The sequence below is a fragment of the Chelonoidis abingdonii genome, chromosome 21 (assembly GCF_003597395.2).
Source record: "Chelonoidis abingdonii isolate Lonesome George chromosome 21, CheloAbing_2.0, whole genome shotgun sequence".
Lineage (NCBI taxonomy): Eukaryota > Metazoa > Chordata > Testudines > Testudinidae > Chelonoidis > Chelonoidis abingdonii.
In genome coordinates this window covers 7842121-7865244 of record NC_133789.1, presented here as the reverse complement: position 1 = coordinate 7865244, position 23124 = coordinate 7842121, and the positions used below count along the sequence as shown (strand labels likewise).

At 57.5% G+C, this 23124-nt stretch overlaps 1 protein-coding gene across 12 annotated transcripts in view; it reads left to right on the top strand.

Annotated features, from left to right (window-relative positions):
• Window positions 1-19670, top strand: part of HDAC5 (histone deacetylase 5) — a 109331-nt gene extending 89661 nt beyond the window's left edge. For 11 of the 12 annotated variants that reach the window (XM_032791527.2, XM_075059611.1, XM_075059610.1 and 8 more), the window contains 9 exons: window positions 1110-1165; window positions 2512-2599; window positions 5090-5209; window positions 5801-5898; window positions 6811-6929; window positions 7969-8102; window positions 10138-10222; window positions 10584-10737; window positions 13183-19670. In XM_032791527.2, coding sequence (XP_032647418.1) covers window positions 1110-1165; window positions 2512-2599; window positions 5090-5209; window positions 5801-5898; window positions 6811-6929; window positions 7969-8102; window positions 10138-10222; window positions 10584-10737; window positions 13183-13222 — 894 coding nt within the window. In that variant the 3' untranslated portion in view covers window positions 13223-19670. The remainder of the gene's footprint in view (window positions 1-1109; window positions 1166-2511; window positions 2600-5089; window positions 5210-5800; window positions 5899-6810; window positions 6930-7968; window positions 8103-10137; window positions 10223-10583; window positions 10738-13182) is intronic. The other variant, XM_075059614.1, reaches the window with a different exon arrangement.
• The last annotated feature ends 3454 nt before the right edge of the window (window positions 19671-23124 follow it).

Here is a 23124-nt window from a genome sequence, read left to right as displayed (position 1 = left end):
CTGTCACAGGATTATTCTTCCCGGGAGTCAGGGAGAGTCAGGAACGGGGCTGTGTCTAAGGGGTGTCTCAGGGTTCAGTCCCGTCCAGCTCAAACACAGCGGGTTGGATCAGAGGCTGTCTCTATCAGCCGGCTGCTGCTGCACTTCCCTTTCCCCCAGGAACTGATAGACGGGGACCCAGCCTGGGACGGGAGGTGTCCAATATTCCCATGGCACGGAGCACGTGGGGGCATCTCCCGCCTGCGATCGCGAAACCCATCCGTGGCAGCAACTGCTCACCCGGGAAGGGAATTCCAGGAAGAGGCACCTGGGAAAATCAGGCCCCTCGTGGTCTTTGGAGCTTCTTTTAACACTATTCAGCCACTGGAAATGAAGAGGAGTCGCAGCCCTGTGACCGGCCTCTGGGGATCACAGTATCATCTAGGGGTTAGAGCAGGGAGGAGCAGCGCAGCAGCCCGCCCGGGGTCTAGTCTCAGCTTCGGAACGAGGCGTGTAGTCTTGTCGTTAACGCAAGAGAGCAGAAGGCAGGACTCCTGGGTTCTGTTCCCAGCTCTGCCACGGATTCACCGCGTGACCTCGAGCGAGTCCCTTTCCCGCTTCTGAGGCACCGATCTCCCCCTCTAAAGGGCGCTGCTGTTTCTGCAATCCAGCCTCTTCCATGAGCAAGACTTTGAGGATAATGACGCTGACGGAAGAGGCAGGGTAGAGTGGCGGCTGGGCTAAGAGGAACGGCAGCTTCCCTGCGGGGGGCGGGGGGCACCTGCAGTGTCGCTCGAGGGACTTTTGGGGGTCACCCTCCTGCTTGGAAATGACTTCTTCTGTTGTCATTTATTGTCTGTATTGGGTTGGGAGCCCCAGTGATGGACCCAGGCCCCTATTTGTGCCCAGGCACTTTCTCAGCACGGGACAGAAAGTCAGTCCCTGCCCCAAGGCTCTTACAAGCTAAGTGAAAATAGTATCTCTGATCTCATGTCCCCTCCCGACGGTTCTGGCCGGCCCCAGGTCTGGCCCTGCCTTCCCTGTGCGCCGTTAGAACAGGGCAAGGGACCTTCGAACCTGGCTCACTCGTTTAACCCCCCGCCTCCCCACCTCTTTGGTTCTCTGTGCAGAATGGATTTGCCGTCATCCGGCCCCCGGGGCACCACGCGGAGGAATCCACGGCCATGTAAGTGAGGGCAGGGGAAGGGGACAATGGCAAAGGGACCCAGAAGGACTGGCGTCTGCCTAGTTCCAGCCTGGACTTCTCACCCCGTCGGGAGTGGGGGGTCGCTGTCACGTGGCTGGGGGGCTGTCGGGTTCTAACCGAGATCAGTCCCATGCTGGCCCTGGGATGAGATTTGGGGCGCCCCACTTGAGATGCCGCCAAGGGGCCTGGTACTCAGGAAGTGCTGGGCATCGGCCCTCTGACTGCCAGCCCCTTTGAAGGTGTCCTGAGCTGCGCACTCAGAATCCCTCTTTGCCCGGCTCCAGCAAAGGGGCTAGGACCTGATTTGGTCTCATCTCCACTAACCAGGCTAGATCCATTCTGTCCCCGGGGGATCTGCAGGGGCCCCCTGCATCTCCAGGGGATCGTCATGGGGTGTGGCAGCTGGCATGGCCCCTCCTTCGGGACCGAGGTGCAGGAATAAGAAGGGACCCCTGCCGCTGTCACGGTAGAAGCCGTTCAGTCCTTGTCTGGGCAATGGATGAACCTGAGGTAGCAGCAGCTGTATTTAAATGAGAGGTGGGGGCTCAAGCTACACATCTGGATCTGGATTCACTCCTGTCCGGGCCAATTTGTCCCACCCGCTGAGAATTCCTGTGGGGTGAGGGCCCATCAGCTGCCACGGGGTAGGGTGGAGCAGCCGCTGATTCAACCTTGGCATATGATCCCGGACTCCTCGCCAGCTGGTATAAGTTATAGCAGCCTGTGAGCTGCTCTAAGTGATGGCAAGAGGTGGAGACCAGTGCAGAGGCTCTCAGGAAACCCTGCAGGTGAAGCTGGTCCCCTGCACTGAGCTGAGGGATGTTGGCGCAGAAGAGAATCAGGACTCGGCTCTGGCCTCATCTCTAGTTCTAGCAGCTGGGGCTCTAGGCTGCTTTCTCTGTCCTGTGCAGACAAGGAGTGTGTTCTGGGGCCTGTCCCAGCCCAGGATGTCACCGACCCTCCCCCTGCCCCGCACACCCAGTCCCCAAACCCCTAGCTCGTTGCCGGAGCAGTTCTGTGATGGGAATCTTGGAGGGGGCCTGTCTCCCCAGCCATCATTCCTGGAGCGCTGCCCTGCTGCCGGCTTTTACCCACCAGGCCCCATCGCTCTGTCCGGAGCAGGATGAGATGACGTTTGGTGCTCTCCCAGCTCCAGAGCTGCCCCAGTGGCGTGGTGCTGAGCCGGCAGAGCGGTGGGGGGCACGGACAGCAGAGGAGCCCTAGCGTAGATGCAGGCAGATCAGTGGGGCCGGTTCCCCGCTACCCTGGCGCTCGTGCTGGCTAGGAAGCGGTAACCCCATCTCTCTCCTCTCCTGCTTGCTCAGGGGCTTCTGCTTCTTCAACTCCGTCGCCATCGCTGCCAAGCTGCTCCAGCAGAAGCTCAGCGTCGGCAAGATCCTCATTGTGGACTGGGTAAGGAAGGCGGCCAGGCCAGCCGGAACATACCTGCCGTTGGCTGGGAACCAGATTCCTGCTCCCCTTGCAGGGGCTGGATCCTTCTCTCTCCAGCCAGCCCTGCAAGACAAAAAAAAAAAAAAATACCCCGCCTTCGGCTTGCTTTTGCCCCGCGTTATGGAGAACGAAGGGGATTGTGGGGTTGACAGTGTGGATGCAGCTCTGCTGGCAAAGCTGTGGCTGGCGTAACTTATCCCTGCAGTTTTGCTGGCATAGCTGCGTCCACACTAGGGTCTCTAGCCAGCACAGCCATGTCAATCGGGCGTCACACCGCTTCCAGCCCCTGATTGCCGTAATTATGCCAGCAAAGGGGTTTAGTGCAGACGCGGCCATGGCTGGGTCCGGTCAGTCCTATCCCCAATCCCTGGGGTTCACCTAGACTAGCTACCCCGAGGTCAGAACTAGAGCGCCTGGGGTGGGACAGCTGACGAGTTACCTCTCGGGGTGGAACAACACCTTGCTTTGCAGTGAAGACCCAGCCCCTGGCCTAGTCCGACCCCACAGCCAGGTTTTGTCCATTCAGGTGTGATTTTTTTTTTTTTTGTCCTGACACCGGGATACCCGAGCAGCCCCCAGCATGGGTGCAGTTCGGTCGGTATCACAGTGCTCCTGTGGGAACAGCTGTACCGGCAGCAGCGTGCCCACGCTTGGGGTTCTGCCCCTCACCATCTCCACCTGGCTCAAGCTGGACAGCTGCTGTGTGTAGACGAGCCTGGAGGTGTGTGGACAGGATGAGGTGGCCAAGTCCCTAACTAAGAACTTTTCTCTGAAGGGGTTAAAGTGCCCTGGGGCAGCCTTCTCCCTTGTGCCGCTCTGTGCCCATCCCAAGCCCTGGTTTGATTCAAACCCTGGCTATAAAACCCCGCCTCCTCTCAGTGCAGCCAGGCTCCGCATTGCCAGTCGGCCAGAGTGTGCGAGACGAGCTGGGTGACACACACACACACACACACACACACACACACACACACACACACACACACACACACACACACACACACACACACACACACACACACACACAGCTTTCTCTGTTCAGAAGGTAAAGATCCCCAAGCGCCAGTATGTGGCCCCAGTTCTCTGTACCACTCACATCAGCGATGCTTTCCCTTCCCCTCCCTCAATGGGGATGAGGAGTTTGGGGTGCAGGAGGGGGCTCCAGGCTGGGAGCTGGGGGCCGAGGGATTCGGAATGTGGAAGGGGGCTGCAGGTTGAGGCAGGGGGTTGGGGTGAGGGTTCTGGGCTGGGGGTGCAGGCTCTGGGGTGGAGCTGGGGAGGAGGGGTTTGGAATGCAGAGGGGCTCCAGGTTTGGGGGGGCTCAGGACTGGGACAGGGGGTTGGGGTGCAGGCTTACCTCGGGTGGCTCTCCCAGTCAGCGGTGCAGCGCAGGGGCTAAAGCAGGCTGCCTGCCTGTCCTGGGTCACCGCACTGCGCCCCAGAAGGCTCCTAGGCAGGAGGCTCCACGGTGCATGCGGCTCTCGACCTCAGGCACCGCCCCCCGCACTCCCATTGGGGAGTTCCTAGCCAATGGGAGTGCAGAGCCGGTGCTCGGGGTGGGGGTAACGCATGGAGCCCAGTGGCCCCCTTGCATAGGAGCCGGACCTGCTGGTCACTTTCGGGGCGCAGCACAGTGCCCCAGGACAGGCAGGGACTAGCCTGTCTTAGCTCCACGGCACCGCCGACTGGAGTTTTAACGGGCCGGTTGGCAGTGCTGACCGGAGCCACCAGGGTCCCTTCTCGACCGGGTGTTCCGGGCGAAAACCAGACACCTCGTCACCCTAACTGACATGGCCATCAAAACCGCGAGTCCCTTAGCTTAATAAAGCCAGGAGGTTCGCTGCACTAGACTGACGTAGAAAGCAAAGTATGTGGCAAAAGAATCCCCGTAGCGGCTTTCTCTTTCCACTCCCGCCCCCACCCAATCCCCCTCCTCTGGTCCCCGCCAGCTCCCCCTCCTGGTACGAAGATATTTGCGGGGAGGGCTAAGAACGCAGGTTGCAAGAGTGAGTAGCTGCGCCGAGGTCACCGACCGTTCCCAAGGGCGGCTGCAGCCAGGGCACGTGCGGCTGCGTTTGTGTGCATGGTGGATGCCATCGTTAGCCTCCAGAGTTAACGCCCCACGAAGACAAAAGGGGTCTCTGGTCATGGCCGCTACCCTACACCGTGGCCTCATCGGGAAGGTTGAAGGGCTGGAAAGTCGCTCGCTGTTTCCCATGGAAGCAGGTTCAGAGCTTGCTACTGAGGCATTGGGTATAGCCATTGGGCATCCCTGCCATAAAGAGTCAGCTGGAGGGAGGGTGGCTGCTGGGATCCAGTCAGTCCCAGTCCTGATGGAGGCTTGTTTGTATCCACTGGTCTCTGCATCAGCGCAAGGAGGCTTTTGGCCAGACCCCAACCAGTCCCCCTGCCCCCATCGGCGGGGGAGCCCCCTAACGGCTGTGCTCCCTGCAGGACATTCACCATGGCAATGGCACCCAGCAAGCCTTCTACAGTGACCCCAATGTGCTGTACATCTCCTTGCACCGCTACGACAACGGCAACTTCTTCCCAGGCAGCGGGGCCCCCGAGGAGGTGAGTGCAGGCCCAAGAACCATAGGGGGCCGTACAGAGCTGCCCACAGGGCCGCGGGGTCTCTGGCCAGGGAGGCCCAGTGCGCGCGATCTGGAGGGCGTCTTGGTGGGAGGTGACGGGGCTCAGCGCGGGAACTGGGGCTCTTGTCCGAGGACCGGTGGGCCCCAGCGAGGGAGCCTGTCCCAAGGCAGGTGAAGGCATCAGGGTGGGGGGTGCAGAGGGTGGGAGATCTGAGGCAGGACTTATGGAGTGTGGGGCAGCTGTGGGTCCCATCGACCATCAGGTGTGGTGCTGGGATGTGACAGCTCCCAAGGATCTGACCCAAGGGCATTCCCTGCTTGGGAGTTATACGGTGCTGAGGAAAGGGGGAGGATCCTGAATCCTCTTGTAAGGCTCCCTCCGTGATCCCCCGTCTGCTCCCTGAATAGCTAGCGGAGAAGGGGCATGATCAGAGCAGCTGGGACGGCAGACCCCTGAGCCGGAAAGCCCCTCCCCGTGCCAGACTCTTCCATAGGGGCGGTGGGGGCCGGGCCCCTGCTGTGCCTGGCCCACGGATCCAGGCACGTCCTATGCAGGTCTCCTCTCTTGCAGGTTGGCAGCGGGATGGGGGTGGGGTACAACGTCAACATAGCCTGGACGGGCGGAGTGGACCCCCCCATCGGCGATGTGGAGTATCTGGCCGCGTTCAGGTAGGGCTCCCCCAAGAGGCACTGCCGGCTCCTCTCCACGGCTGGGATACCCCCTGGGCGACAGCTTGGGCTGCAGGCCTTTGCCTCAACTCCCTGCTAGCAGCTAGCACCATAGCCTCAGCTGAGAGGAAGGAGAGACGGGCCCTGCCACTGACTCTCTGGGTGTCCTTGGGCCAGTCAGTCGGCCTCCATCCATCTAGGGTGGCGGGGACATCCAGGAGGGGCAGGTGCTGGGAAGAGGTTTGGGGCTAATAGAACTGGAGTGACACTGACCCCAGTTGGGCCAGGCCAGGGCAGCATGACTGCAGCCACAGTGGACAGCGCTAGCAGCAGCAGTGGCATCTTTCTGCCCTTCGAGAAGCATTATCCCCATTTTGCAGAGGGGGAAACTGAGGCCCGGAGCAGGGACTAGAACCCAGGAGTCCTGCGTGCCTGTCCTGTTACCCTCCTGCCTGTTCTGGCTGCAGGATCTCCGTGTGCCATGGATGTGTAGGACTGCCTGGGGCATGAGGCCCTGTTGTGGGGAAGGGGGCCTGCAGAGGTGTCCCTAGGGCTGGGGTGGGCAGCTGGGGGAGGGGGCTGGGGAATGCTTAATCTCTTGGGCCCAGAAAGTGCTTTTGTTTTGGTGTGGGGAGTCAGGCACGGGGGGTGGGGGGGAATCCCAGGGCAGAAGGGGGGCAGAGACAGGGGTCCCCAGGAGCCCAGGGCAGGAGGGGCACAGGGGGAGGGTTCTTGACAGCAGGAGGAGGAGGGGGGCAAGGGAGAGGGTTGCCCGGGACAGGCCATGCTCCCCCGCAGGTGCTGAGATGTTCCGTGCCCTCTCGCTGGCCAAGGAGCCGGTCTCCCAGCCCTGAGTGACTCAGCCGAGGGTTGCTCTGCCGGGGGCCTCACTCGCGATCTCCCCTCCCTCAGGACGGTGGTGATGCCAATAGCCAACGAGTTCTCCCCGGATGTGGTCCTGGTCTCTGCCGGCTTCGATGCAGTCGAGGGACACCTGTCTCCCCTGGGTGGCTACTCCGTCACGGCGAAATGTGAGAGCGGGGCCGGCGTTTGGGGGCCAGTGGGGCTGCCCCGTGGGGGTTGAGAGCCTGTGTTTGGGAGCCAGTGGGGCTGCCCCATGGGGAACGGGGCAACAGCCTGCGTTTGGAGGCAGGCAGGGCTGCCCCGTGGGGGTCGAGGGCTTGCTTTTGGGAGCCGGCTGGGTTGCCCCATGGGAACTGGGGCAAGGGGCTGCGTTTGGGGTCGTGGCTTGGAGCAGACATGAGAACCATGAAAATTGCAAGCGGAGGGAATCGCGTCAGGCTGCACCCAGCCTGCACCCTGGTCCAGGGCTGCGTCCCCACAGCGTCTCTTGCCAGCTCATTTGTCCACGATCCAAGTGCTGGTTCCCCAGGCGGGAAACTCCCTGGGCGGAGGCTTGACACAGGGTTTGGGTGCCACTCGCTCCCACTTCATTTTCCGGGTTCGGTGGTTCGGGGGACCCTGAGCGCTGAAGTGGGAGCTCTGATTCCCAGGCCTGGCCTGGGGATGGATGTCGGAGCCAGATGGGGGCGGGAGCCAACCCAGGTCAGTCTCTTCTCCTGCTGGGTTAGCCCTGGGCAGCTCTACGCGCTAGGACCCAGCAGCTCCAGGGCCTCTGACCTCCCTGCAGGCCCCCGTAGCAGTGGTGCTAATATAGAGAGAAGTGCTCTAGGCACCAGGCGCCCAATGGTTTAACACACCACAGGGTGGGGTTCCCTGGGCTGTACCCCTGGCTGCGTCCCCACCTTGCTTTCCTGGGTGACAGGGGGAGAGTCACTGCCCTGCTCTGTGCCTCAGTTTCCCCATCTGTGAAATGGGAGATTAATTCACTGACAAAGCACTTTGCAATCCCCAAATTGTGAGCAGCGGTTAGTCTATCTCCATGCATATAGGCATACCTGTCTGTCCATCTGTCTGTCTCTTTATCCCCATGCATACACCTCTCTTTCACTGGCCCCTGTTATCCCAATGCCTCCAAGTGCTGCAGGACTCTGCTAGGGGAGGGTCTTGTCCCACACTGACCACGACAGTTTCTCCCCCTCCCTGTAGGTTTCGGGCACCTGACCAAGCAGCTGATGAAGCTGGCCGGCGGGCGCGTGGTGCTGGCTTTGGAGGGGGGTCATGACCTGACAGCCATCTGCGACGCCTCAGAAGCCTGTGTCTCCGCCCTGCTTGGCGTGGAGGTCAGTGGAGTTCCCGCGGGAGCATCTCTGGGCCTGAGTTTTCCTTCCCACCTGCTGTTTAGCCTGCAAGCGCTTCTGGGCTAGGACTGTGTGTTATTGTATCTGTGCCGTGAGGTGCTAATGTGATACAGACAATAAATATGATTATTAATTGATATCATTTAGTATCTGCATTACAGCAGTGTCTGGGAGCCCCAGTCGCAGGGCCTCCATTGCGCAAACACAGAACAAAGAGACAGTCACTGCTCCAGACAGCTGACTGCAATACAGGGGAGAGTGAGCCCCAGACTGGGCCCGAAAACCTCCATTCAGCAAAGCATCTCTCTTCAGGACAGCCCTTTGGGCACGTGGTTAACTTTAATCAGGTGCTTCAATCCCCTGGACCGTCCCTGGGTGAAATCTGGCGTGAGATTTCACCCACTGCACTCAGCAGGACTTCGGCCCGTGCTCCGAATAGCTTCTTACTGTTACTTCAGGGGTTCCTATGATCTCCCAGTGAGCTGGGTGCTAGGGTCTGCACAGATGTGCTTAAGTGCTGTCCTGACCGGAGAAGGGTTTAATCGCGTGCTTAAGTGCGTTGCTGAATGGGAGTGGAAATTGGCACTGATCGAGCTTTATTGATTAAAATCCAATCCTGTCGTGTCTAACAATCGGCTGGACGTACCCTGGGTGGCTTGGGATTCTTTTCTGCCTTTCTCTGAAGCTTCAGAGGCAGGACACTGAACTGGGGGTGGGTGGAGGGGACAGAGAATCCTCTTGCTAGATGCCTGTCTGGGGTGTTTTGTGCACATGCTCAGGGTCACCCTGAGCCCCAGATTTGGGACCAGGAAGGATTTTCCCCCTGCTCAGATTGGCAGGGACTTGCGGGGGTTCACCTCTCTCTGCAGCGCGGGGTGCAGATTACAGGCTGGGATCCTCTGGGTGTCTCTCACCTTATCAGTTCCCTGCCATCAGCAGCCCCTTAGGTCACCCCAGTTCCCTGCCTGCTGTTGGCACATAAGAGTTTAGCCTCTCGAGGGTGGGTTTGATCTAACGGAAGTCTTAATACAGGGGAGTCTGGGTGAAAGATAACGGCCTGTGCTGGTTCCAGTCTGGCCATAAAACCTCTGTGTAAGTTCTAGTGATCCCAGCTCAACCAGGTAACAGACCAGGAACCGTGAAGCTGCCTAGAAACAAACATGAAACTGACTATCACTATAGATAGGGAGGGAAGTAGGAAAAAGAGAGCAGACGGTGGAGCCAGCCAGGAGACTGGAGCTATAAACCCCTCCCAGTGTGTTCCCAAGGGAAGGGGGCATTTGGGAACAGGGCCAGCTCCAGGCACCAGCTCAGCAAGCAAGTGCTTGGGGCGGCCAAGGGGAAGGGGCGGCACATCGGACTCTTTGGCGGCAGTTCAGCAGCGGGTCCCTCGGTCTCTCTCGGAGGGAAGGACCTGCCGCCAAATAAGAAAGCGGAGCGGTACAGCCGCCGCCGATCACGATGGCGGCTTTTTTTTTTCCCCCTGCCACTAGGGGCGGCAAAAACTCTGGAACCGGCCCTGTTTGGGAAGGGCAATTGCTTTTAAAAATAAATTAATTATGGTCCTAATCCTGCAGTTGAAGTGCACGGGTGGGTCCCATCTACCTCTAAGGAGCCCTTGCCCTCCTCTCCCCCGAACCCACCGCCCGCTCAAGGTTTTCAGCATGGTTTTTTTCAGCGAGGTTTTCAGCATGGGCCTCGCTCTGCTCCCAGCAAAGTTGCTGGTAAAACTCCCATTGCTTTCAACAGGAGCAAACTGAGGCCAATCGGAAAAGCCTTCTCTAGGGGATGCCATTGTGTGGATCAAGGGCCCATCCCACCCCCGGGGGTGGGGCCCATCTTATTACTGCTGTAGCTTTTATATGACAATGTCACTGTATAATAATCATGTGGGAAGTGGGAAGCACCTCGGGGGAAGTCGAATTGAAGGAAGCAAGGATGGGGAGGGGGAGGATGCAGAACATGCCCCCGACTCGTTCTGAGACTCTCTTCTCTCCCAATCTCCCTTCTCTCCCAGCTGGACCCCCTGGATCAAGCTCTCCTGCAGCAAAAGCCAAATGTAAATGCGGTGGCCACGCTGGAGAAGGTTATTGAAATCCAGAGTAAGTGGGGCGGGGGGTGGGGGGGCAGCTCAGGGCACTGGGTCTGGGGAGGGTTGAGGAATCCCCTCAGTTGATGCCCTTTGGTTTCACCTCCGGTCAAAAGTTCAGACGGGGATAGGAATAGCAAGGCCCGGATGTCCTAGGGGTGGGCGAAGGGTCATAGGATGAAGAGGCTTTAGCTGTCCTCCCAACAGGGGGCGCTGTAGGGGGTGGGGCAGGAGCGCTGGCTGTGTGGGGAGCTCCCAGCTACGCCAAGCCCGGCCTCTCCCAGCAGGGGGCGCTGTAGGGGGGTGGGGCAGGGGGAGGGTTGTCCCAGTGGGGTAGTCAGGCGCCCCTGATAACTCCCTCCCGGGGCCTGCAGGCAAACACTGGAGCTCTGTGAAGCGCTGTGCCTCGGTGGTCAGCTGTTCCTTGCTGGAGGCGCAGAAGGGAGAAGCCGAGGAGGCAGAGACAGTAAGTGCCATGGCATCGCTCTCGGTCGATGCCGAACAAGGAAGCACAGACTGCAGCCCCAGGTACGGCCACACACCTCCTACAGCACCCGCGGCCTTTGTGCATCCTCGGCATCCTGGATGTATTGTACCTTGTTGCTTACGGTTCGGATTAGCCTCCTGGCTTGTATCCCTGCAACACGGGCCCGAGCGTGGTCCTCGGCTGGCTCTTTGCTAGCATTTTTGTTGGAGGTGGACTTTAGTCTGGGTCTCAATCTGCTCTAAACTTCCCAGTGGCAGGGGGAAAGAGCACCAAGCCTCCTCCAGCCAAACAGCAGGCCCTTGAGCTAAAGCACAATTTCCATCAGCTCATATCTGTACAGGGCCTATGACACAGAATTGATCCATTCTGCACCCGTCCAATAGAGGGCAGTGGTGCAGAACTGATCAATCCAGCCAACTTGCTGCAATGTGAACCTTCCGAAACATCCCACAGAGCCTCTAAAAACTGCACCTGCTGCTGCTGCTTCATTGCCCAGCTCGGCGCGTGCCGAGGGATTCGCGTTTGCAGGTGAAATTCACCCTGGGCAGGGTGTCACTGGGACAGTGTCTCCTGCTGGCACCTCATTTCTCCTTTGCATGCCTGGCTTGTGAGACAGCTCGTCTCCCTCCACCACCTTTTGCTCGCCCACTGACCACCTGGGCAAGTCTCGGCCCAGGGCGTAGGCGCTGACTTCCCCGCTTTCCCCTGGGAGCTCGACCCCACCTCTGCCCCTGGCCCCGCCCCCACTTCACCCCTTCCATGAGGCCCCGCCCTGCCTCTTCCCACCCTTGCCCTGCCCCCATTCCAACCCCTTCCCCAAAGTCTCCCCCCTCTCCTTGCCCCTATTCCAAGTCCTTCCCCAAATCCCCGCCCCAGCCCCGCCTCCTTCCCTGAGCGGGCCATGTTCCCGCTCCTCACCTTCCCTCCTGGAGTGTGTTAATGCCGCCAAACTGCTGTTTGGCAGCGGCCAGGTGGGAAACGCTGGAGGTAGGTGGAGGAGCGGGGATGCGGCATGCTCAGGGGAAGAGGAGGGGCCGGCGGTGAGGGGAGCTTGGCTGCCGTGGGTGCAGAGCACCCACTAATTTTCCCCGTGAGTGTTCCAGCCCCAGAGCACCCACGGAGTCAGCACCTATGGCCCAGGGTAGCTGTATTTTGGAAAAGTGAATCCGTGGGGTCCATTGTCCTGCCATGGATTCAGGCTGAGCTCCTGCCCGCTCGCATTGCTAGTGAGCAGTAACACGCCGCAGAGGAAAGACCCCTGGTGCCCCAAAACCACGAGCAAAACTCCTCCGGTCTTTGGTGGAGCCGGGATGGTGGGAAACATGTCCCAGCAACCAAACACTGCGGGGACTGATCTGCTGTGGCGTGTCTGCGCCTAAGGCCCTAAGTGTTGGGGGAGATGGGGAGGACAGGGGATCATGGGCCATGTTCTCCTGCCCACTCGCAGGACGGAAGGCAGCAGGAAGCGAAGCGGTACCATGGCGAGGCTCCTGTTCCAACATATCCATCCTCTGCCCCTTTTCTCCCCCCACCCGCCTTGTGTGTAAGGGGGCGAGCAGGCAGGGGGCTCAGAGGGAGAATCAGCCCCAGTTTCAGTCACCATGCGGCCCCCCAGGCACAGAGACAGGGCTGGGATTTATGCTGGCAGAGCTCTGGCTGGTGGTCAGCTCGAGTGCCACAAAGCTCAGCTTTCCTTGGCTGCATTTGGATGGACTCTGGCAAAATCAGGAGCTAATCCCCAGTGCATGCAGCCTCCCTGCGCCTGGCACGTCTCCTTATTTGTGTTCCTGTAGCACCGACGAGCCCTGTGGCGCTAGGCGCTGTACACCAGAGGTGAAAGTAAGGTGGTCCGGTCTGGTGTACACAGCCGACCGTGCTGGCGGCGGCGGCGGCTTCCCCAGGCCGGCAATTTAAAAAGGCTCTGGGCAGCAGCCAGAGCCCCTGGCCCTTTAAATCGCCTCTGGAGCCCTGCTGGCGGAGCCCTGGGGTAGCGGCTGCGAGGCTTAGGACCTGCCCCCCTGCTCAGGACCCCGACCCTGTGTACCTGTAAATCCCTTACGTTACTTTCACCCCTGCTGTACACGTGGTACACAGACCATCCCTGTCCCTAAAGAGCATGCGATTGCTAAGACCAGACAGACACGCGGACAGTCAGCCAGTACAGAAACTTAGCCCCACCCTCATTCCTTTGCTAGACGGACACATTTTCCAGCATGTAGGGGGCTGAGCTATTTGGAAAACTCAGTCATCTGCGTCACCCCTGGAGTTACAGGGTGAGGAGGCCTTTTGAGAATCAGGCCTTTATTTAGGTACGTAAATGGGAGCTGGGTTCTTCAGGCAGTCCGGGCTCCAATTGCGTGCGCTGAATGCCAGGGACCATCCGTCTCTGGAACACAACCTGAGATCAGGCCCCCTGCCTAAGATCAAGCCCCCTGCACCCCGCCTCGCCCCATATTAACAGCTGGCGTCTCTCTCTTTGCCCCTAGACAAGTGGATGAGCCGATGGAGGCAGAGCCTGTTTTGTGAAGTGCCAAGCCGTCGTGTAGCTGTCACTTTTTTGTGGGTTTTTTGGTCATTTGTGATTTTGTTCCCCTCCCTCCCCCCAAAGGATTTTTTTTTCTATTAAAAAGAGGAGAAAAAAAAAAGTCACACTCAACTCCACAGCAAAGCCGTGTATGTGATTGTGTCCGTCTCCAAGCAGCTGACCCTACCAGCATCTCAGTCTTGTCCCCGCACCTTCGGGATTCAGGGGTTTGGTTGGTTTCGATTTCCTCCTCTCCTGTCTTACGTCTCCGGCGTTCTTCCCTTTGGCGACACACGGTAGCAGCAAAACAAGAAACGGTTTCGCTTTGGGGTCCTTTACACTCTGTGCTCCGGAGAGAGGAGACAACCCGGCTGATTTCAAATCCGAACGGCAACACCATCCTGTTTTCTCTCCCTCTTTCTTCTTTTCTCATTCCCCTGGTTCGCTCACACCGAAACCCAAGCTCCGTGACTTGCTTTCTTGCTTTTTTTTTTTTTTTTTAAAACCTTCACAGCTGAATTAATCTTACTGTCAAGTGTGTTGAAGTGTTTCTGAGACATAAGTGACTCTGAATGCTGAGGACGGTCTCTGGGGGAGGAGAGAGGAAATATTCGTGCCTTTAATTAAGTCATTTTTTTTAATGCCTTAATTTCCCTGTGATTTTCATTTTGCTCTTTTGCGTTACCGTTTCAGAGGGAGCTATACAGATATAAATATGGGGCTGGGGAAGAGAGTCACACTTCTAGTCTGATTCTCAATCACCCCCTCCCTCCCCAACCAACCCTCCCTTCTCCTACCACACGCACTGTGTAATTAATCCCATTGTAATTAAGAGAGCCATTGTGCATCCGTGTTCACGACCAATGCTTTCTGGACGTTCTTTTTGTTTGGTTTTCACAAAGCCTCGTCTCGCTGTAAATAATTTGATTTCTTGTCTCGCGTGCACAAAACAAACCGTTGTCCATTCGTAAAAAAAACAAAAACAAAAAAACAGAAAAAAAAGGAAAAAAATTTTTTTCTTTTCCTGTTACTTCACCAGCCTAAGAGAACTTAGAAGGATTTTAGCTTTAAAAGATGAAAAAAAAAAACAAAGGTATATAATTTTATTACAGATGTATTATTTAATAGTATTTTTTTAAATGCACCGCACATGCTTTTCCTTTGGAAAGTTGGGTGGTGGGGTGGGGGGGCAGAGATTTGCACCAGGGACAGAGCTGGGTGGTTTTGTTTTAAATGATTCTTCGGCGGCGGGATTTCTAAGTTTTGGGTGATGTCAGCCTGTGTGTCGTGTGGTTTTTCTCTTCGGCTGAAACCTCTGATGAGGTCTGTCGGTGTCACCGTTCCCTTTGGGTTTAATGCTCCCAGGGACTCCCTGGGGAATGGCCTCTTTGATCATCTCAGCATTTGGATTCACCTTTCTGTTCTGCCCTGTTCGTAGACACCCACGTGTCCTGGCTGTGGCTGCCCAGCAAGGAGATACAAGTCATTGAGGTGGGGGGATTAGGTTTGTCCTGGTGTGGAGGGATAGGACGATGCCATGTAAACCCGTGGGCTGACTGGAGACTGTCGTGGTGCTTAGGTCTGGTGCTGGGCCCCCGTGAAGGGCGACAGGGGGCTGATATGTTGCATTGGGGGGGTGAATTTCACCCTGGCCTACAGGAAGTGATGTGGGAGGATTCCGTGCCGCCCGCCATTCTGGGAAGTGGCAGGGTGGATCTAGAACCCTTGGCTGCTGCGGGTGCTGCAGTTTGTCCCTCCCGTAGGGTTCTCAGTACTAGAGCCAGAGCCAAACAGCCCCAGAGGCAATCGCTGGCCCCTCTGATGAGGCAAACCTGAGCCCTGGATCCAGCCCCCTCTGAGCTTTGGGGTGGACTGTCCTGCTGCCAGAGGACCCTTTGTCGTCAATTGTCTTCCTCTCCCCGGCTCGGATCCCTTCTCCCCGACACCGCAGTGGGAGTAGCTGTGCTGAACTCCTCTCATGAAGGCCCTGTCTACGCTGGGGTTCAAGCCCTGACAGCAGACAGGGCTGATTGCCCCTCCCAGAGATACCCCTGGGATGCTTCACCCCCCTTTGCAGGTTGCGGTGCTTAGGGCAGGCTAGAATCCCCCTCACTGGGGCATGGACTTGATTCTCAGTCCCTTTGTGGCTTCCCCTACAAGGCTCCCCGGGGTTGCTCCCACAGCCCACTGCAAGCCCCTTCCAGCCTGAGCATGGGGATCAGATTTTGCCCCTGCGTCCCCGAGTGGCTGGCTGAGCGCTGGGCCCCTTTCACGGCCTCACTTGCTTCCCTCCCCAAAACAGTTTCGTAGCCATCGGGCTCAATGGCACAAGTCCAGGCCAGCGCAAGGGTGTGTGGCCGAGAGGGAGCGTCAAAGCGCTCTCGGCACGGAGCTCCCCACCTGCTGCCCAGCTGCAGCATCCTGCCCCTGACACAGAGAGCCGAGCCAGCCACTCGTCTCTTGTGCCCAACACTGAAACAGAGGCAAGCCCAGCGCTCGTCTCTTGTGCCCAACACTAACTGAGCGGAGCTGGGGAGAGTTAGTGCAATACACACTTGTGAACACTAGATAGTGCCGCTTGACAAGGCAGCGCTGCTCCCTAGGGCTCTGCACATACCACCCTCAGTACCGCCAGGTGATAAACTGGTTCTTCCCCGGAGGGCAATTCGATAACCCTTCCAGGGAACCTTGACCTCCTCTTGGCTGGCTCTGAAGGGAGTCCCCCTGGGATCCCATCAGCTTCTGGCAGAAAGCGAGCCCGTGCCAAACAGCGCTGGTTACCCAAGAGCTCTGTGCTCGGATAGCTTGGTCCCAAGGTCGGGCATGCTAGGGCCGAGCTGCCTTGCCCTTCAAGCTGCCGGGCATTTCCGATCCTGGCTGTTCTCTGCCCACTGCAGGGGCCTCTCCAGCGCCGCTCCATTGGCGAGATCGCACGGCTCCTTAGCCGGGGCTGGGCTGTTTGGCGCCGGAGTCCGGCCAGTTCACCTCACTTGTAGCTGGACTCCTGCCCTGCCCACGAGGCCTGGCTACGCGTGGGTAAGAAACCCAGCTCTCTTGTGCCAAAAACCAGCGTCCTAGAGAGCTGTGGAGTTTACTCAGGTGAAACAGAGAGAGACGGGTCATTGATCCTCCCTAACATGGGATGGGGGTGGGGGGACTTACGCGGGTTCTTCTGTCCCTGCTTATCCGGCTCCCCGTCTCATCCCTTCTCTCCAGCACGCTGCTGGCCATGAGCTTTGAGCACAGTGTGACGAAGGTCGGATGGCCTATTCAGGCTCTTGCAGGGGTGGAAACAAGAGGGGTTGTCTATTGGCAGCTAAGCAGCTTCTCCCTGGTGGCTTCCTGAGGAAACCTGCAGCGGTAGCAGGGTCCATGTAGCAGTGACTCTAGGGTACGGCGCATTTCCCTTTCGTTGTCGGTTCAAATGCAGCTCAGGTCGGCAGTGACTATGGGTCTGTCTACACTGCACTGTAAACCCAGGCTCAGGCTCGCATTTGGGCCCAGCCCCTTTTCCATCCACACACAAATCAGTCTGAGGTGGGTCAGCAAGCACCCAGGACCCTGACCCTAGGACCTACCTGGGGTGGTTGGGGGAGGAGTATGACCCTGAGTTCCACTGTGATTCGGGTCCAGGCCCTGTCATTTTGCAGTGTGGATGCAGTTCAAGCTGCAGGCTCGAGTTAAAAGTCCTGCCCAGTGCAGTGTGGGCCCGTTAGCATGGCTGTGAGCCCTGGGTCCAGCACTTGTAAACCCAGGTTTACCACGCAGTGTGGACACAAGCGCGGGCTTGAGTCCACAAGCCTGGGTCCCACAGACCAGCGTTTGCACTGCAGCGTAGCCATGCTCGGTAGGGTCCTGGCAGCACCCTGCAGCGTAGCCATGCCTGGTAGGGTCCCGGCGACGCCCTGCAGCGGAGCCGTGCCTGGTAGGGTCCCGGCGATGCCCTGCAGTGGAGCCATGCCCGGTAGGGTCCCGGCAACGCACTGCAGCGGAGCCGTGCCCAGTAGGGTCCCGGCGTCGCACTGCAGCATTGATTGCCTGGTAGGGTCCCAGCGGAGCCGTGCCCGATGGGGTCCTGGAGGCCCCCTGCAGCGGAGCCATGCCCGGTGGGGTCCCGGCGACGCCCTGCAGTGGAGCCGTGCCCGGTAGGGTCCCAGTGATGGAGGTTTAGCTGCACAGCCTGGATGTCAGATTCGTCTCTAAATACCTTTTGAGTAGGTCATCCTGGGTCCGGGCTCGGCTCTTTACCTCCGCCTTTCGCCAGCGCTGCCTGGCCCCAAGCAGCACTGAGGCGTGACATACAAAGCGAGTTGGTGCTGAACGTTGGAAGGCTCCGTTCAGTTCTGAGCTGCCCACCCCTAGTGGAGAAGTCACCCAGTCGGGTGGGCGCACAATGAGGCAGGGTCTCCAGGCACGGCCCCGGAGAGCTAATATGGGGAGTGGATTTTGCCCATGTGACAAAGCCCACCTTCCCACCTGGCGCCACTCCTCTGTCGTAGGAGAGATGTCCAGGACTGAATTCCGCTTTGCCCTGCCAGGGTGGCCCCCTTCCTCTTGGCAAGGCAGGAGATGCGAAAACCCCGCCAGGACTTCCCAGACGAGGGGCTCGCTGATCTCGGCTGGGCTCTAGCCCGGAGGCAGGGAGAAGCTATGCACAGAAGGGTCTAGTGTAGCTCGCCCGAGCACTCAGGGAATTGGAACAGGGATCTCAGCCCTCTGCTGGCCCCAGCCACCACCAGCTGGGCAAACCCACTGGAGGAAGGGCCCCAATGGGTCACTCAAAGCCATGGGTGATCCCTTAGAGGCCCTATCTCCACTGAGCTCCCAGGTCCCCTTCTTCCCTTCCCAGACTAGCCTGGAGGTCAATGCCAGGTTTCCAAGGGGCATATCCGGGAGCAGGCTGGTTTACAAGGTTTCACTCTCCTGATTAAATGCCCACCTAGAAGCCACACTAGGTCCGTTCTGCCAAGAACCCCTCTCCAAACATGAGCCCTGCTTCCCTGGGATGGCTCGGCCCTGGCTTGCCCACTGGGCTGGCAGAGCCTCAGTTCCCTGCTCTAATCCTAACCGTTTGCAATACCAAGCAAAGTGCCCTCAGCTCTGCCACCACAGTTGGCTCCCAAGTGGCAGGCCCCGAACACGGCACTAGCACGGGAGCTGAGCCCCTTGAAAGGCTCAAGCTGGTTCTTAATTGCCCCTCCCTAAACCATGCTGCACCCTGGAGCCATCTCCTAGATCCTTAAAGCCACCCCCACTCAATGGAGACCTCCCGGGCCAACAGCAAGAACTGCTCGTGCCTCTTCTTTGGGTGGGGAGCCTCCCCTCTGACTCACCTTGGCTAAATGTTGCCCTGATCTTGCCATGATGGTAGCACAGTTCCCTTCATCTGCTCTGTCTGCTCTAGAGATACAACTGCCACCCCCTCCCCCTGGAACCCTGTTTCGTTTCGGAGCGTAGATAGGACCTCAGGCTCATTTTCTAGCCAAGCTATGGCACTGCTCTAACCCAGTTCCAAAACGCTGGCCAAAACCTGTCTCCGCTCCGCAACATAGCCCTGGTGTAGCCGGCCCAGGGACCAGCCGGTCTGGAACTGTCACCCGGACACGACTGTATGGGTAGGACCCTTCGACTTTCTGATGTACCAGTAACCAGAGGGCCCTGTTCGCCCTCACCCTGCACCTCGCGCAGTCATTTGGGTGTAAAATGCTACCGGATCAGACCAGGCCTGTTTCACACCCTCAGTGCACTCGTGCAAATGACTGGCACGGGGGAGTCAGGCCCCTCAGCACCTGAATACAGCTGAGCCCCATCTGCCCAAGTAAACCCAAACTCTGTTCTCAACTGTGTTGGAATCCAACACTGATCCTAGAGATCGGGGGGAGGAGGGGGGGATGTATTGCCTTTCTGCTCGTAAAACCCTCCAGTTTTAAAGAAACCGAGAGAAGAAAAGCATTTTCCCCTTGATCACATTGTTCCTCATTGTCGTAATGAGTTTCTTTATTTTGGGGGGGGAGGCAGTGAGCCACCCCCCCGCTTTGCAGTCTGTCTCGGTTGCAGTATGGGGGTGTCAAGTTTCTGCCAGGGCCCTGTTCTTCACTCATTTGCAAAAAACAAAAAAAAACCAAGCCATGACTCCACTGGACACCTGTAAGTGTTTGTCCATGGGTGGACTGTGTCCCACGGTCTTGTTTCCGAGTTTCACGCCATCTCGGCAGTATTACGCTGTTGGGGGTGGTCTGTGCCGTTTCTGTCGTTCCTGTCCCCTGGACACTGCAAGATGCCACCCCCCCCAAACCCCGGGGTGGTAACTGTTTCTATCTGAGGGTTTGGGTTTGGTTTTCTGGTTTTTTGCCCTGCTCTCTGTCTTGCTCTCGCTCTGGTTTTCAGTTGAGTATTTTGTAATCTGTTACAATGTTTGTCCTTGTGTAAATAAACCTGTTTCTGGCAATACCCGCTGGTGGCGCTGGCGTGCGTGGCTTTGTTTGGGGTCACACCTTTCCGCCTGGCCTGCCAGGGCCCGAATGGGGCCGCACCAGCCCTGAGCTTCACTTCCGTTAAGGCTCCCGCAGCCGGCCTTGGATTTTGATGACTGGCCTGATTTTCAGTGGTTTCCCGCAGCATAAAGGGGGTGTGACGGCCCTTTGCGCTGTCAGAAAGAGGCTGTGGGGCAACTGGTCTAGTCAGTAGGACACTGGAAGGCACTCCAGCCTCCTGGGTGCTCATCCCAGCTCTGCCCCAGATGCTGTGTGGACTGGGGCCCATTGCTTCAACAGGCTGGGCCTCAGTTTCCCACCTGATACTGTCCTAGCTCCCACAGGAGTTGGGGCTTGGTTAATGAGGGATGGAAGCCTTCGAAGTGCCAAAGCCACACCCGCAAATGACTCGCCCTTGAAAGGTTTTAAGGGCCCCTGGTGTAAATGACCCTTTAAGCGCCATGGAGTGGGAAGCATTGATGGGAGGGGCCTCCCCTCTGGCAGGGGGCCAACGGCCTGAACTGCATGATGGTCCAGGGCTGGTTCTTGTAGAGAGCGACGCAGGGCAGGCAAACCCAGACCTGGAAATGGGATGCATTGCTAGCCGAAAGCCAGCCCCCTTTGCACCGGCTGGGGAATTCCATGGGCACTGCCTGTTGCGGTGGGGTAGTGGGGAGCCTCTACCCCTCATCACGGCCAGTTCCTCCAGACGGGGCGACGCTCCCCGCCCCTTCAAATCCCTGCCCAGCAGTGGGGAGGACGAAGGGTGACTCACTTTGAATGAGGTGCCAGGGGTCACACAGGCAGTTACAGGGTCCTTTATTTGGTTCTCAACACCAGGAATAAATAGGCGCCGCCAGCACTTGTCCGTTCCCTGTAGCACGTGGGTGCCCCAGTCTCAGACCAGGCCCCCACTGTGCTAGATGCTGGACAAACACATGGCTGAATCACTTCCCCCTCCCCCCAATGTTTCAAGTCACAGAGGATTTGCAATGACATGGACAATGATCGTGAACAGAAGCATTTTAGCTACGGCCTGGGCGTGCCGCTACCACCGGAGGGAGGCTGGCCTGTGGCCTCGTCACTCAAGGCCTTTGGCCCCGTGAAGCCTAAGTGATGAGATGCTGCTTGGGTCACCGTGACCTTGTCCAACACCTTGGCCTTGTCTCCGCCAGCACAACTGATCCCTGGTATCCAGCTAGTCTGCACCAGCACTTACAACGTTGCTAGTTTCCTGGTAGTGTGGCCTAGTGGCTAGAGAGTGACCAGAGATTCAGGAGCCCTGGTTTCCATTCCCAGCCCTGCCACTAGTCTGCTGGGTAACCTCAGGGAAGTCCCTTCATGGTTCCAGGCCTCAGTTTCCCTAGCTCAAAAAATGGGGATGATGACTTGGCCTTTTGTAAAGCGCTGTGACATTGCTGCTGAAATGCTCCAGCAAAGCGCTTGATGTTAGTCTAGAGACTATAGCTGGAAAGACGCAATGTATTAAACAATCAAATTGGAAGCAGCTAGAGGATGAGGACTGGCCAGCATGGATTTGTCAAGAACAAATTATGCCAAACCACCCTCATTTCCTTCTTCGACGGGTACTGGCCTAGTGAACAGCAAGGGCGCGTTAGACATGATACTTGTTGATTTTAGGGAGGCTTTTGACACAGTCATGCATGACAGTCTCGTAAGCAAACTAGGGAAATGTGGGCTAGATGAAATTACTAGCTGGTGGGTGCAAAACTGGTTAAAAGCCCGTAGACAAAGAGTGGTTCTCAATGGCTTGCTGTCAAACTGGGAGGATATATCATGGGGACCTGCAGGCATCTGTCCTGGGGCCAGTACTAATGACTCTGATAGTGGAGTGCAGCGTATGCTTATAAAAGTTGCAGCTGACACTAAGCTGAGGGGGGAGCATTTTGGAGCACAGGCTTAGAATTCAAAAGCACCTTGTTAAATCAGTGACCTTGAGCTGAACTCGACAAGCTGAAATTCAGTAAAGACAAGTGCAAAGTGCTTCACTTAGGACAGCAAAAACCCAACGCCCAAGTACAGAATGGGGTGTAGTTGGCTAGGTGGCTGTACTGCTGAAAAGCGGCTGGGATCGGTAGTGAATCGCAAATTGAATATGAAGCAGCAATGGGCTGCAGTTGTGAAAAAGGCGACTGTATTCTGGGCTGCAGTAACAGGAGTGTCGTATGTAAGACACGGGAGGTAACTGTCCTGCTCTGCTCAGCACTTTCGTTAAGAAAGATGTGGTCAAACACGACAGAATCCAGAGGAGAACAACAAAAACGATCAAAAGGTTAGAAAACCTGCCCTGTGAGGAAAGGTTTAAAAAAAACCCAAACTGGTCAAGTTTAGTCTTGAGAAAAGAAGACTGAGGGGAGACCTGATAAGTCTTCAACTATGTTAAGGCCTGTTACAAAGAGGATGGGGATGTTCACTGAAGGTAGGAAAAGAAGAGATGGGCCTGATCTGCAGCCAGGGAGATGATTAGATATTAGGCAAAGCTTTCTAACTCCCAGGGTAGTGAAGCTCTGGAATGGGCTTCCAAGGGAGGTTGTGGGGCACCCGTCACTGGAGGTTTTTAAGAACAGGTTGGACAAACGCCTGTCAGAGATGGTCTAGATGTACTTGGTCCTCTCTGAGCACAGGTGGCTGGACTAGAATCAGTGTTTCTCAATGCCCGGTCCCTGAGAGCTCCATGCCTTTAGGAAGGCAACAAGATGGTCCCTGGTATCAAAAAGGCTGAGAAATACTAGCCTAGATGACCTCTTGAGGTTCCTTCCAGCCCCACGTTTCTCTGAGCCTATAGCAGTAGCTGTGCAGCTGGAGAATAGAGTACCGCATATTCTAGTGCAGATGCACCTGCTGCATCCACACACAACTGTCCCAAGCATTGGGATGGTGTGATGCCCAGGACAAGGTCTTCAGTACCAGCCAGAACAGTTTCTCTGCAGTCCAGACAGGAAGCTACCAATGTTGGAGCCACAGGGGGCCAGCTGGTCCTCCAGACAGCCCATCTTGCAACACCCTGTCTTGTGTTTGGAGCTTACCCCAGAGCCCTTGCTCCCAGCACAGCTAAACCTCCTTGGTGCTAATGCTTAAGGGGACAGATCCAAGACACTGGTTTATTTGGATCATTCTAGCGTGAGGCCCCCTGTCTAAGCCAGAGGAGAACCTGCGTTAGCCAAAGCAGGGCTAAGTAACTGCTTTCCAGCAAGGCGTTCTAGCCAGTGCAATCCTCCTCTAGCCCAGAGCCAGCTGCTGTCATGCACTGACACGCAGAAGGCTGGACCAGCAGACGGGAGAACAGAATTTGGCCTGTGTTGCATCTAGAGATGGTGTCGTCAGGAGGGCTTTGGCTTCCTCGACCACGGACTACTGTTCCAGGAAGGAGGACTGCTAGGCAGAGATGGACTCCACCTGTCAAGGAAGGG